The sequence below is a fragment of the Peromyscus californicus genome, unplaced genomic scaffold, assembly GCF_007827085.1.
Source record: "Peromyscus californicus insignis strain IS unplaced genomic scaffold, ASM782708v3 Scaffold_8__1_contigs__length_139910024, whole genome shotgun sequence".
Lineage (NCBI taxonomy): Eukaryota > Metazoa > Chordata > Mammalia > Rodentia > Cricetidae > Peromyscus > Peromyscus californicus.
The window spans coordinates 40,721,235-40,732,626 of record NW_026294606.1 but is presented as its reverse complement, the minus strand read 5'-3'; the positions used below and the strand labels follow the sequence as shown (position 1 = coordinate 40,732,626).

At 41.0% G+C, this 11,392-nt stretch overlaps 1 protein-coding gene across 1 annotated transcript; it reads right to left on the bottom strand.

Annotated features, from left to right (window-relative positions):
• Nucleotides 1-545: 545 nt before the first annotated feature.
• On the bottom strand, nt 546-1,481 carry LOC128103074 (vomeronasal type-1 receptor 4-like). Its single transcript, XM_052727160.1, has one exon. The coding sequence runs from the start codon at nt 1,479-1,481 to the stop codon at nt 546-548; it is 936 nt and encodes a 311-aa protein (XP_052583120.1).
• Nucleotides 1,482-11,392: the final 9,911 nt, after the last annotated feature.

Below are 11,392 nucleotides of genomic sequence, written 5' to 3'. Positions count from 1 at the left end.
AGGATTAAATCACTATAAATTTTGATAAAATTTACCAAATTCTTCTTCATGCTTTCAGTCATGATAATAGTAAAATCAATTTTACAAATAATAATTAAAGCCATTTTCTCAGTGCTTGAGAGACGGTTCACTTAAGAGCAGTAGCTAGCTTCACTGAGGATCTGGGTTCAATTCCTAGCAACAATATTTTGGTTCAGGACCATAAATCTTACTCTAGTCAGTAACAGGGCATTTGATGGTCTCTTCCAGCCTCTAGAAGCACCAGGCATGCACAAGTTACACATACATAATGCAGACAAACTATTCATACACAAGAAATGAATACAAATACAGAAAAGCTAAAAAAAAAATTAAAGTCCCTTCAAAAGGATGACAATATATAGAGTGAGGTTCTATATCACTATAATATGCTAAGGTCTCCCTCTTTCTCTGCTCAAGGCTTGAGTTCCCAGGAAGATTGTCTGAAAATAAACACATGCTTAAACTGTTAGCTAGGATTTTGTCTTATCCACAATATTGTAGATCTGAGCGCTCTTTCACACTCATTAAACAGATAAATGAGAGACACATTTTCTCAATTTCTTCCACTGAGCATGCCAACACTCAGCCTGAAGTCCATCCCTGTGAATCAGCACAAGAGGGCTGAAGACTGCATAACCAAGGGCCGGAATGTCCCTAATAATTATCGTCTCAGAATTGTTCCCTAAAGAGAGACTTAAAAATAGAGAAAAAGCACAGTCAGTCCAATAGAAAAAAACAAAACAGAGCATCAGAAGGAGGACACTCTGAGCAGCTCTCAGTTCAGGGGGAGTTCTGTAGAGAAGCTTGGCCTTCTGAAGGTAGAGGACGTGCTGGTGGTGCTTGTGGAGAAGAGATACCATGTAGCCACTGGCCCCTCCCATGGCACCCTGAAACACAGCATCTCTCAGGACCATGAGAGGGAGAACAATCCACTTTGTTTTCTGACTTTCTAGCATAAAATAACAATGGTTGTCACCATTTTCAAGCTGTGACATATTCAGGTTTGTACTTGTGATGGAGTGGATTAGGTTCACACTTATTAAAGCATTGAGTATCCAAAAGAATGAAAAGAATGGAAGGATGTGCCATGCAGACTTTGGTCTGAGCCTCCTCCACCCAGATGCTCTGGGACTGATGATGATGGCCTGGACCACAGTGAGGAGACTGCTGGTGCAGATGGAGAGGCCACGTGCCACCCTCTCCAGGTAAACGACGATCTTACAGCCTATGTCATCTAGGAAGTTTCTCAAACCAAAAGTTGCTATTGTCTTTGGCAATCCTTTTGCAAGAAGGATCATGATGTTTGCAAAAGCCAAATGGATGAGAATAAGGTGTATGGCTTTCTTCTCAGGGCCTCCCCAACAACTGAACATATAATTCACAGAAACAGAAATGTTCCCCAGAGTGCCAAGCACAGTCATGAAGAGAAAAACTATTTCCTTAATAAACTTCAAAACCATTTCTTTCCTAAGTAGAAAACTTTGTGTCCAGCATGCAAAGATTCTTTCAGGAAAGCATCAGTAATGCTAGACATGGATCTGAAAAACACATTTTGCACAATGGCATTTTCTAGTGTGCATAAGGCAGCAATGGACACATGTAATGTGTGCCGATTAGATCCTGGAAATGCCCCACTCTGGGATATTGTGTGTGCTCTGACAGGTGAGTTTGGGAACTGCTATTCAAAATCTGAAGTTTTAAAGGAGATTTTTATTTTTGAGCTCTACACTAGCAAAATTGACTTGCTCAAGTGGTGTGTGCATGTGTATGTCTGTGTGTCTGTCTGTCTCTCTGTCTGTCTGTGTGCATGGATTATCCTAGTTAACTTTCAGCATAGCTGAATTGAACTCCAGTTTCTCCAACCAACATTTCTTCTGTTTCTCATTCTATTTCATGATATTTCCCCACCTGACTCCCAAAGTCTGAGGCTCATGGTGAATCTGTGTGCCTTCCCCACATCACCCCACAGACACTGGGAATCCCTGCTGGGTCAACACCTGTAACATATCTCAGATTCAGTACCTTACCCTCCACACTGTCTCCTCCTTTGTTGATAGTCCTTTCTTGTCTGCATCTTGACTAATGTAACAATTTCTCTATATACCTTTGGCTTCAAAGTTTTATAACTTCCATTTCCACATCTTAATATTTTAAAAGTTCCTACATTGACCACTCTGTGACTTCACTCCATATAAATGTTCACTAGTTACTTTTTGAGGTAGTCCTCAATGTCAATTCAAATTGTATAACCTTTTCAGATAGGCCCTGACTGTTAAATCTGAGTCATAAAAAGGCATGCTGAAAAACTCATGTACCCACCAGGTTGCAGGTAAGGAAGGTGTCTTGAGGAACCCTGTGGTGCTTCCTAGAAGAGGGGGTAGCGGAGAGCTTTGATCCGAGTTTATGACATCAGGGCATATGACCCCAGTTTGTGACTCTAGTGAGTGACCTGAGGGCATCTATGGGAGCATGGATCGGCTCTCCACTAGGGGATAAGGAGGAGGTGGGTGGGAGATGGGGATTAATGAAATATTATGTACTGCTATGAAATGAGTGAAGTTTTTGAGTTACAACTCCTCAGTATTAGCTACATACAGTACCATAGGTTGGGGCTACTGTGTGAGCAGGGATCCCCATCTCAGAGTTCACGGTGTCATTTGCCTCTGTGGGGCCTTGTGAGCAGCAGTTTGTCAGTTTGCTTTGCAGCTGCTTCTCCTGATTCTTCTCCAACCTGTTTATCAGGCAGGCTGCTTTGTTCTGCATTGGTCTGAGCTGATTCCAGAACCTTAGATCTCAGCAGGATGTTATTCTTCATGTTCAGGAGCTCCTCCATTCTCATTTCTCAGGGACTTATGGTAAACTTTGGGCACCTTCTAGAATGAGAGGAAACTAAATAATTCATGGGTCTGTGTGTTCTGAGTATTTGGAATGCCTCCGTTCCCTTATTCCTGTGAAACCTACAGGATTGTTTTAACTGTCTATGTCTTGATGGTATCACCTGTGACCTGCATGAACCGAGCCGTGTTCCCAGGTTGGGTTTATGTTGCCTCATGACTCTCGAAATGTCAGTTATTGCCTTTCAACTGCTCCCTGATGGACGGGTAGTTATTGCCCTATTATTGGTGTGTCCTAGAAATCGCAATGTCATCCCAGATATCTGCACATAATGAAATATGCTCCATACAGTAATAGCAAGCACATCAGCATTCAGTAACAATTTAGAATAAAAATGCAGCGTTTAGTCAGAGGCTGGAATCTGTCAAAATCCCTTCAATAATTCCACCTGATGGAAAATATTAACATTTTCTTTTTGTTTAATGCTTGATTTCCTGGGGATTCCTACTTTTCTGGTCTCTCTCTCCTTCCACCCAAAAGTTTCAATCATATTTCAGAACAGATTCTGATCTAATAAGTGATCCCTTCTACTGGAGTGGACTGTAAGAGAAGGAAGGGGCAATTCATCTTCCACATTATACTGGGAAATACTACAGGAAATTAATTTAAAAGACAAGATGGACTTGTGCTTAGAAATACGGATGATCCCATGTCTGGAAATAAACCCCAAGAAGGTGACATAGGTTACATCCATCCATCCTGGTTTTCCAAAACAAGGAAACCAAAGGGAACCAGACTGTTTCTCTTTGCTGCCTAGTACTGGGATAAAATTTAGATGAGCTATTCAGGATGTGCTAGTTCACAGCCTGTATCCTTGATAGCAAGAATTCTCAAGATGGTAATGATAACTGTTACACTTAGTGGTTTATATTTCTCCACACCTGACAGGCATACAAAGACTGCAGCTGATATAAGTATGTATATTATTATGTGATAGACTGGAGAGATTAAGAATAGATACCGAAGGAAAATCTTCAAATTAGGAGTTAAGATGTTATTGTAAGAGAAAACATGTGCAAGTATTTTAAAAGTGGAAATAAACCAAAAGTGAAAAGTACCAATGCTACAAACACTAGTGATGCTGTTGGAGTCATAATGCTGGCAATCATGGAGGCTAAAAACAAGAAATTTGTTTTCGTTTTGTTTTGTTATTTTTAAGACTGTCTTTCTATGTAAACCAGGCTAGCCTTTAACAACAATTACCTTGTCTCAGTCTCTCTAGTGCTGGTGTTACAGGAGTGTATCCTGATTGTCTCCAGGGTTTAGGAGATATCTGAAAATCTTCTATATACTATTGATTCCTTTAAAGAAAAACAAAAGACAAAAAAACAAGGAAGAAACCTTATGCAAAGACCCAGGCAGAGCTCTGTCATGATCCCCTAGTCTGAGGATGGATATCAATGCCTCAGCATTTCTGGTCCATTTCTGTGTCTCCGGGAAGTAGTCTCCTTTGGTCTTTCTGGAGCCAGGGACCAGCCTTGTAGGGCCAGAGGGAAGCAGAGGTCCCGAGGATCACAGAGCCTCTCAACTGCTTCCTGGCTTAGTCAAAGAGAGAGACTTCTGCTTCAGTGAAACCCTCTATGGCACAGCTGAGGGGATGGAAGATCTTACCTCCATGAACTCACCTGGACCTCTGTGGTGCAGACAGCCTCTGGAGCAGCTCTAGGAAGTGACACTTGCCAGGTCCTGTTTGTACTGTCAGGATTTGTGGGGCTCTTGGCTGCCATCAGGTAGTGCAGACTTCAAGTTTCATGTTGTCACAGTGTCAGGGGGAAGGAAGGCCTCTGCAGGGCCCCAGTCCCTGAAGTACAGCTTCCCCCTCTCTCCACAATTACTGCATCTGCTTTCCTCAGAAGTTATTTCAAGCTTAATTAGGGTTTAATGATTTTAAGAGGAAGGATGTGAGGTAAGAAAATGAACAACTAAGTTTCTTTGTACGGAGCTCCCCGCATTTCCAGACTGTTTTTCACCTTCCCAAAGAGACAAGCTAAGATCTGTCAGGGGACTGGCTTCTGACACATAGACTAAGTCACTTGCTTCCCTTTCTTAAATCCCTGCTTAGACAGAATTAGAATAAATGATGCTCAGCGCTGGGGATTCATGTGCAAGTCCCACACAAGGACTAAAACAAGTTTAGAGCTCTTTGTTCTACCTGTGCCCATTGCTGGTGATGGAGTTTTGTTGGAACTGATTATTTCATTCCTGCACGTTAAATATCATACAGAATTCTAAATGGATTCCTTCTTGCCCTTATTCCAAAAGCAGTATTTGCTCATTATAAAACTTCAATGACAGTTAAAAAACTTTTGGGTGCACTTATGTGTGGACCTTCCATATACATTTTATTCTAGTTTCTAGGAGGCCCTACCTATCCCAGATGGAAAAGGATGTAAATAAATATACAGGGCTAAGTTAGAAGTGATGACATCATCATTTTATTCTTGAAGAGAAAGCATCATTGGGTTGACATAGGAGATGAGTTCAAGGTCATGACTCTTACTCTGTGCCCTGCATGATGGTGTCTCCATACATATAGGGGCTGCTGACACATTCTAGAGGCCAAAAATGCTTCCTCTGTAAATGAAATGGCAGTGTTTGAGGAAACTAGAATTTGTATCCTCTCTATTGAATGTGGAATCCAGGAACAGGGAAGCTAAGTTGTACATTACATATGTCATGGTGGATGGAAATAGGAAAATAAGGGTTTTGGGCAAAGGGCCCCATGGAATCCCCAAACAATCCAGGCTATTGCCAAGACTATAGGCTGCTTCCCACAAGCTGACACCAAGGCTCCATTCCTTAACACTTCACCCACACTACTCACTGAGCTGGAGATGTCAAGTCCATGCCTACATAGAGGCTTCACTCCGTGTTCCAGCGTCTTTGGTACAGGAAGGTACTCTGCAGGCTCTCAGAAGAGAGACATAAACACCAACCCAGCCACAAAGCCTTCATCTGCAATGGTGCACTGCCTGCAAGATATGCTAGGACAATGGCGGCACAAAGATTGTGGAGTAACCCACTCCACAAGATGAAACCCACACTTGACACTGCTTAGCTAACCAGGAACCTGAGAAGTCACAGCCAGGGACCAAGGGTAAAACCAAATAATACTGGTCTAAAAAAGGGGGGAAATGTATTGATAAAAGGACTCCTAAATATTATGATATAGTCGTGGATCAGTATCTTGTTGAGCTATCAGCAGAGAAACCTCCTCCTGCAGCAGATGGGATCAAACACAGAGACCCACAGTCAGACATTACCCAGAGAGTGAGAGACCTTGGAACACAGCCCCAAATGGGATGTCTCCATCAAATCCCTCAATCCCTCATCTCAGAGCTCAGTGAACCCCACAGAAGACGATGTGTAAAGAGCATTAGAGCCAGAAGAGATGAAAGACACCAAGAAAATAAGGCCCTCTAGATCAACATGAGCAAAGCTCCTAAGAACTCAGAGAGACTGGAGCAGCATGCACAGGGCCTGCATGGGTCTGCACCAGATCCTCCGTGTGCTTCTAGTTTTTATGGGATTCCCGAGGGTGTGAATGAGTGGGCCTCTGATCCTGTGCCTTCTGTTAGGTTCTTTTCCTTCTGTTGGTTTGTCTTTTCTAACTTCGATGTGATGGGTCTTGTTTTATCTTATTATATATTTTCTAAAAGTGTATGAATGAATGGAAACCTAGCCACTGGGGTAAAGGTTAGTGACTGAACTGTCACTTATACTTGCTGGGAGAGGGAAAATCAGTTTTCTCTAATAGAGTGACACTTGGTACATCAACTCCTCGAGGACCTCATGTGTAAAAGTAATTGACCAGTATAATAATGAACTACACAGGGTTTTATTGTGTGTTTGTGTGTGTGTGTGTGTGTGTGTGTGTGTGTGTGTGTGTGTGTGTGCTTTTATTTGGTTACAGTTTGGTGGTTGTTTTTTTCTTTTGGGAGATGTATTTTTTATTTTATTTTCTTGTTTTGAGTGGATTTTGTTATAGTTTTGTGTTTTTGTTTGTGTTTGAGAAAGAGCTTGATGTTTGGTGAGGAGGGAGGAAGGAGGGGAGGATGTGGAAGATCTGGGAGGTGGGGAAAATATAATAAAAGTATATTTTATTTTAAAAATATTTTAAATGTCAAAAAATATAATAATAATAATAATAATAATAATAATAATAATAATAATAATAGTCAAAGAAAATTAAAAATAATGTCTCTGGTCCAAAAGGAACACTTCCCTCTGTTGTCTTTGTGATTATTTTTGGAAAAGTTCTAAATAACTTTTTTGTTTTTGAAACAAAAAGAAAAATAAAACAATATAAAGCTTGTAGTGCTCTAACTAGTTTATTTAATAAAGGACAAGAAAATCTCAAAAAGCTAGCAATCATGTGGCTTGCATACCAAATTCCATAGAAAACCGGCCACCACAGGCAAAGGGCATGCTGGGAGTCACTGGTAACCTCCATTTTGTACAGCAAGCTTACAATATTCCATTTTAAGAGGGTGGCAACTAAGATTAATAAACCATAAACTCTTACTGGGGAGATTGCTCCATGATTAAAGTACTTTATTCCAAATGTTAGTGCTAACTCACTCAAATGCCTGGTGAGATGGCAGCTTGCCTGTAATTCCAGCCTCCAAAGCCAGGGACAGGGTATCCCTAGAGGAGCTGGGTCAATAGGTTAGCCATTGCTGTGCTCTGTGTTTCACTGTAAGATCCTGACTCAGCAGAGTAGATGGAGGATGATTCCTGACACCAACCTCAGTCTCATGCATGCTGGTGAGTACAAATGTGCATGCACATCACCTCACACACAGGTGTGCCTGTGGACTCACAAACATGCATGCATCCATAAAACATGGAAAATGTAAAAAAACAAAAAACAAAAACAAAAACAAAAAAAAACACAATGCAACTGCTCTTCTTCAAGGAAATCAGGAAACCAACTGTCAACACAGGTGGCTTTATTTAGGTTTGGCTGAACCCGGGAGAGAAAGACTCTGTCTTTCTCTGTAGCAGTGATACAATTTTATAACAAAGAAAGAAATGCAGGAAAGGTGCCTGTGTCCTCAGAACTATGGGAAGCCTCTCTAGGGGGCAAGTTCCTCCTCTGACAGTGCCCGGGCTTCAGCCTTTCTCCTTCCCAAGGGTGCGACTGACTCTAGGCAAATGGTCATTCCTTGGGTTTATAATATCAGTATTTTCAGAGTGCAAAGGACGGGACAAGGGTCTCCTTTCACAATATCTGCCATCCTGCCAGGACAGTGACATCCTGACACCTCTTTTCCGGTTGGTCTCCTGCTCACTACTCCTGGTAGAGCCCATGACAAAATGGAAGTGCAGGGGTATTTCCTGGACATGATAAAAATGGAAGCACATTGAGAGGATATAAATGTGTATGATCATTAGTTCTTCCTTTTTTTATTGTAGTTCTAGATTCCTGGCAATGGGGTCTCCAGTTTTTTTGCAAGTAAGCAAGAGATCTAAAGTCACATGATGGGCATGGGGGGGAGGGCAGGTAAGAATCTGCCCAGCATCTATCCAGGGAAATGTTTCTGCATATTGGAATATCTATTTGGATGATTTAATAATCTATTTTATGTTGCTATAAAAATATTTTAGATTAAATACTTTATGAAATGGTCTGCTTGGATTACAAGTCTTATATCTGGAAGGTCCAAGCACCATAGCACTATCATTCTGGTGAGGGACTCCTGGATTCTTCACAATATATTTAAGGAACAGAACAAGAAATGACCACATTCAGAGGGGGCCAATTGTATAGTGTGATCTTGCCATATAACCCACTCCTATAAGAATGACTTAATCCTAGACATCTCCATTATATGCTTATGAAGAGTCATCTGATGAGCTGATTCCATTCCAAGTAAGATTCTACCTCCTCAACACTGCCAGATGGGCATCACACTTCCAATCTCTGGACCTCAGAGAGATCTTTAAACCATATTGAAACCACAGAAGTTGTTTAATATGCAAATAAAGTTTAACATATCTGAAACTCTATATATCTTTGTCTGAACATGCAATCCATTCCTCTAAGGCATTTCAATCTAATGAATTATCACAGTCACTTACCCAGGATTTCAAGTCAAAAATCTCTCACGCATCACACCCTAGTCTTCAGTAAACATTATTGGTTCTATCTTAAATTATTGAAAATGTAGCTAAATCATACTATCTCTATATAACTAATACCATCCAAATCCAAAGTTTCCACATTTTAATATGCACAGAGATTGCTTAATCACATCCCACATGAAGAAAGTGTGCTCTTGAATCATTTTGTTCAAGAGAACCTGCTCTTGCATAGGGATTTTGAATTTGAACTGGCACATTTTTCTGTCTACCATCCACCTTTCCCTGGGCTCATCCCAGATGACTAGGTGTAGGGAGTGCTGAAACAGAATTGCTAGTACCTGATGTAAGGTTGCTCTAAAAAGCACCTTCCGCTCAGGGCCTCTCACTGGCCTTGCTAATACCATCTCGGGACTATGTAGTCCTTCTGTTGGCTCTCCTTCCCTGTTACATTTACCACTCTCTGAAGGCTCTCCTGTATCACTCTGCTCATACCCAACCTGGATCTTGCACAGTCAGTCTTATTTAGCGTTAGCACATTTCTCTAACACTGTCCTCTAATATACCTTCTCCTACCAATGATGGCCAGCTACAGCTCCAAGAGGTGCCTTTTAGAATGTGCCGTAATCTGCCGTTCTTTTACTGAAAATTCTCCAGTGGCCTCCTATTATTATTCTCATACCCAAACCTGCACACAGTGTCTATTACTTGAATTTTTGTAGCACAGCCCTGATCCACATCTCATCATCTGCATGCCTTCCTTCTGTCAGAAGTTAAGAATGTTCTTCCACAGATGTCCACATGCAAGGTACTACACGTCCACTTCGTTTTTGCTTTCCTTAGGGGATAATGTCCTTGATCACAATTCTATATAAAGCAAGAAGTGTTTTCCACAGATACCACCTCAAAAGAAATCAAATGTTTTCAGGGTCCAAATGCACAAGGACACTTTCAATCAAAGAACCCTTGGATATATTCCAAATAAATGATAGGTTGGTGTGCAAAACAATACTACATATTTTTATTCTTATTTTATTGTTAAATTGTTTTTATTTTTAAATTAAAATATGATCACAAAATCTCCCCCATCCCTTTCCTCCCTCCAACATCTTCCCATTACCCAATCCCTTGCTTTCTCTCAAATCCATGGCCCCGGGCCCTTTTTCTTTAATTCTTGTGTATGTACATGTGTGTGAAGGTATATGTGTGTTCCGAATTATATAGATACAAGGTGCTCAGATTATGTTATTTGTATGTATATAATTTCCAAACTGACCACATGGTATTGGAAATATTAAATATTAAGATAGTCTGAGAGAGATTCTGGGTATACTGTTGCATATCTTTAATATCATAACAGAGGGAGAGGCAGAGGCAGGCAAATCTCTGTGAGTTTGAATCCAGTCTGGTCTATATAGTGAGTTCCAGAATAACCAGAGAAATATAATAAGACCTTATCTTGAAAAAATAGAAAACAAAACAGTAAAACAAAACAAAAGTAAATTAAATTTTAACACTATATAAATAAAGATGCTCTGAAAAATAGTTCCCTTTGAGATTAAAGCTGAGCTTCCTGTTCTTTCAAACTATGACAGGTTAGATGTTCTTTCCTCTAACATGTCTATTTAGTTGTTTGCAAAATAAAATAAACCCACTGCACAAATGGATGTAAAGGAAAGTGGCAATGGAAAGAATCTGTCCAGCTTTATTGACTCCTGAGCAGGTCTTAGGACAGATTTTATATAAAATAATACAACCTATTTTTATAAGCATGGATTAACTGAATGATCTGATATGTGAGTACATCAGGGCACAGCTAAATCACACCAGCATCTGAGAACCCGGGTTCACTAGGTCCCTGAGCCTGTGAGCCTCACCAGTGGAGGAGTCTCAGCACAGCTGTCTCTCACCAGGGCCATAACTGGCAGTTAGTCTGTGAGGCAGGCGCCCCAGTAGTCCCACTCTGACCCCAGAAGCCTGGAAGTTTCCTAGAGAGCTGCTGGCTCTGCCCTTGGCAAAGGAATCAGCCCCAGTGGCAGCAACAGAGCAAATCAACTCAGAGGCAGAGGGAAGGCCAGGCAAGCACAAGTCTGGATAATCTTCCCTTGACACAGCCTTTTAATGTGGGCAGTAACCGTTAGGGACTACTCACAACCGGGGCAGGGCTTCCCACATCAATCAAGACAGTCAGAACAACTCTAGGTAAGGTTCCCAAATCAGGGGATTCTAATTTGGGACAAGTTGACATAGGAACTATTCCTAATAGTGGTCTTTAATCTAGATTATCGGAACATTAAGAAACTAGTTTATCTTAACAAAGAGCAGTGTTTTAAAGACCCATTGCCTGGCCCACCTCTTGCTTTACTCTGAACAGTTTCAACTCTTGGACTCA

What these genes read in the sequence shown, in the direction of transcription:
- LOC128103074 (XM_052727160.1), bottom strand. Translation starts at nt 1,481, where the DNA reads ATGGTTTTGAAGTTTATTAAGGAAATAGTTTTTCTCTTCATGACTGTG.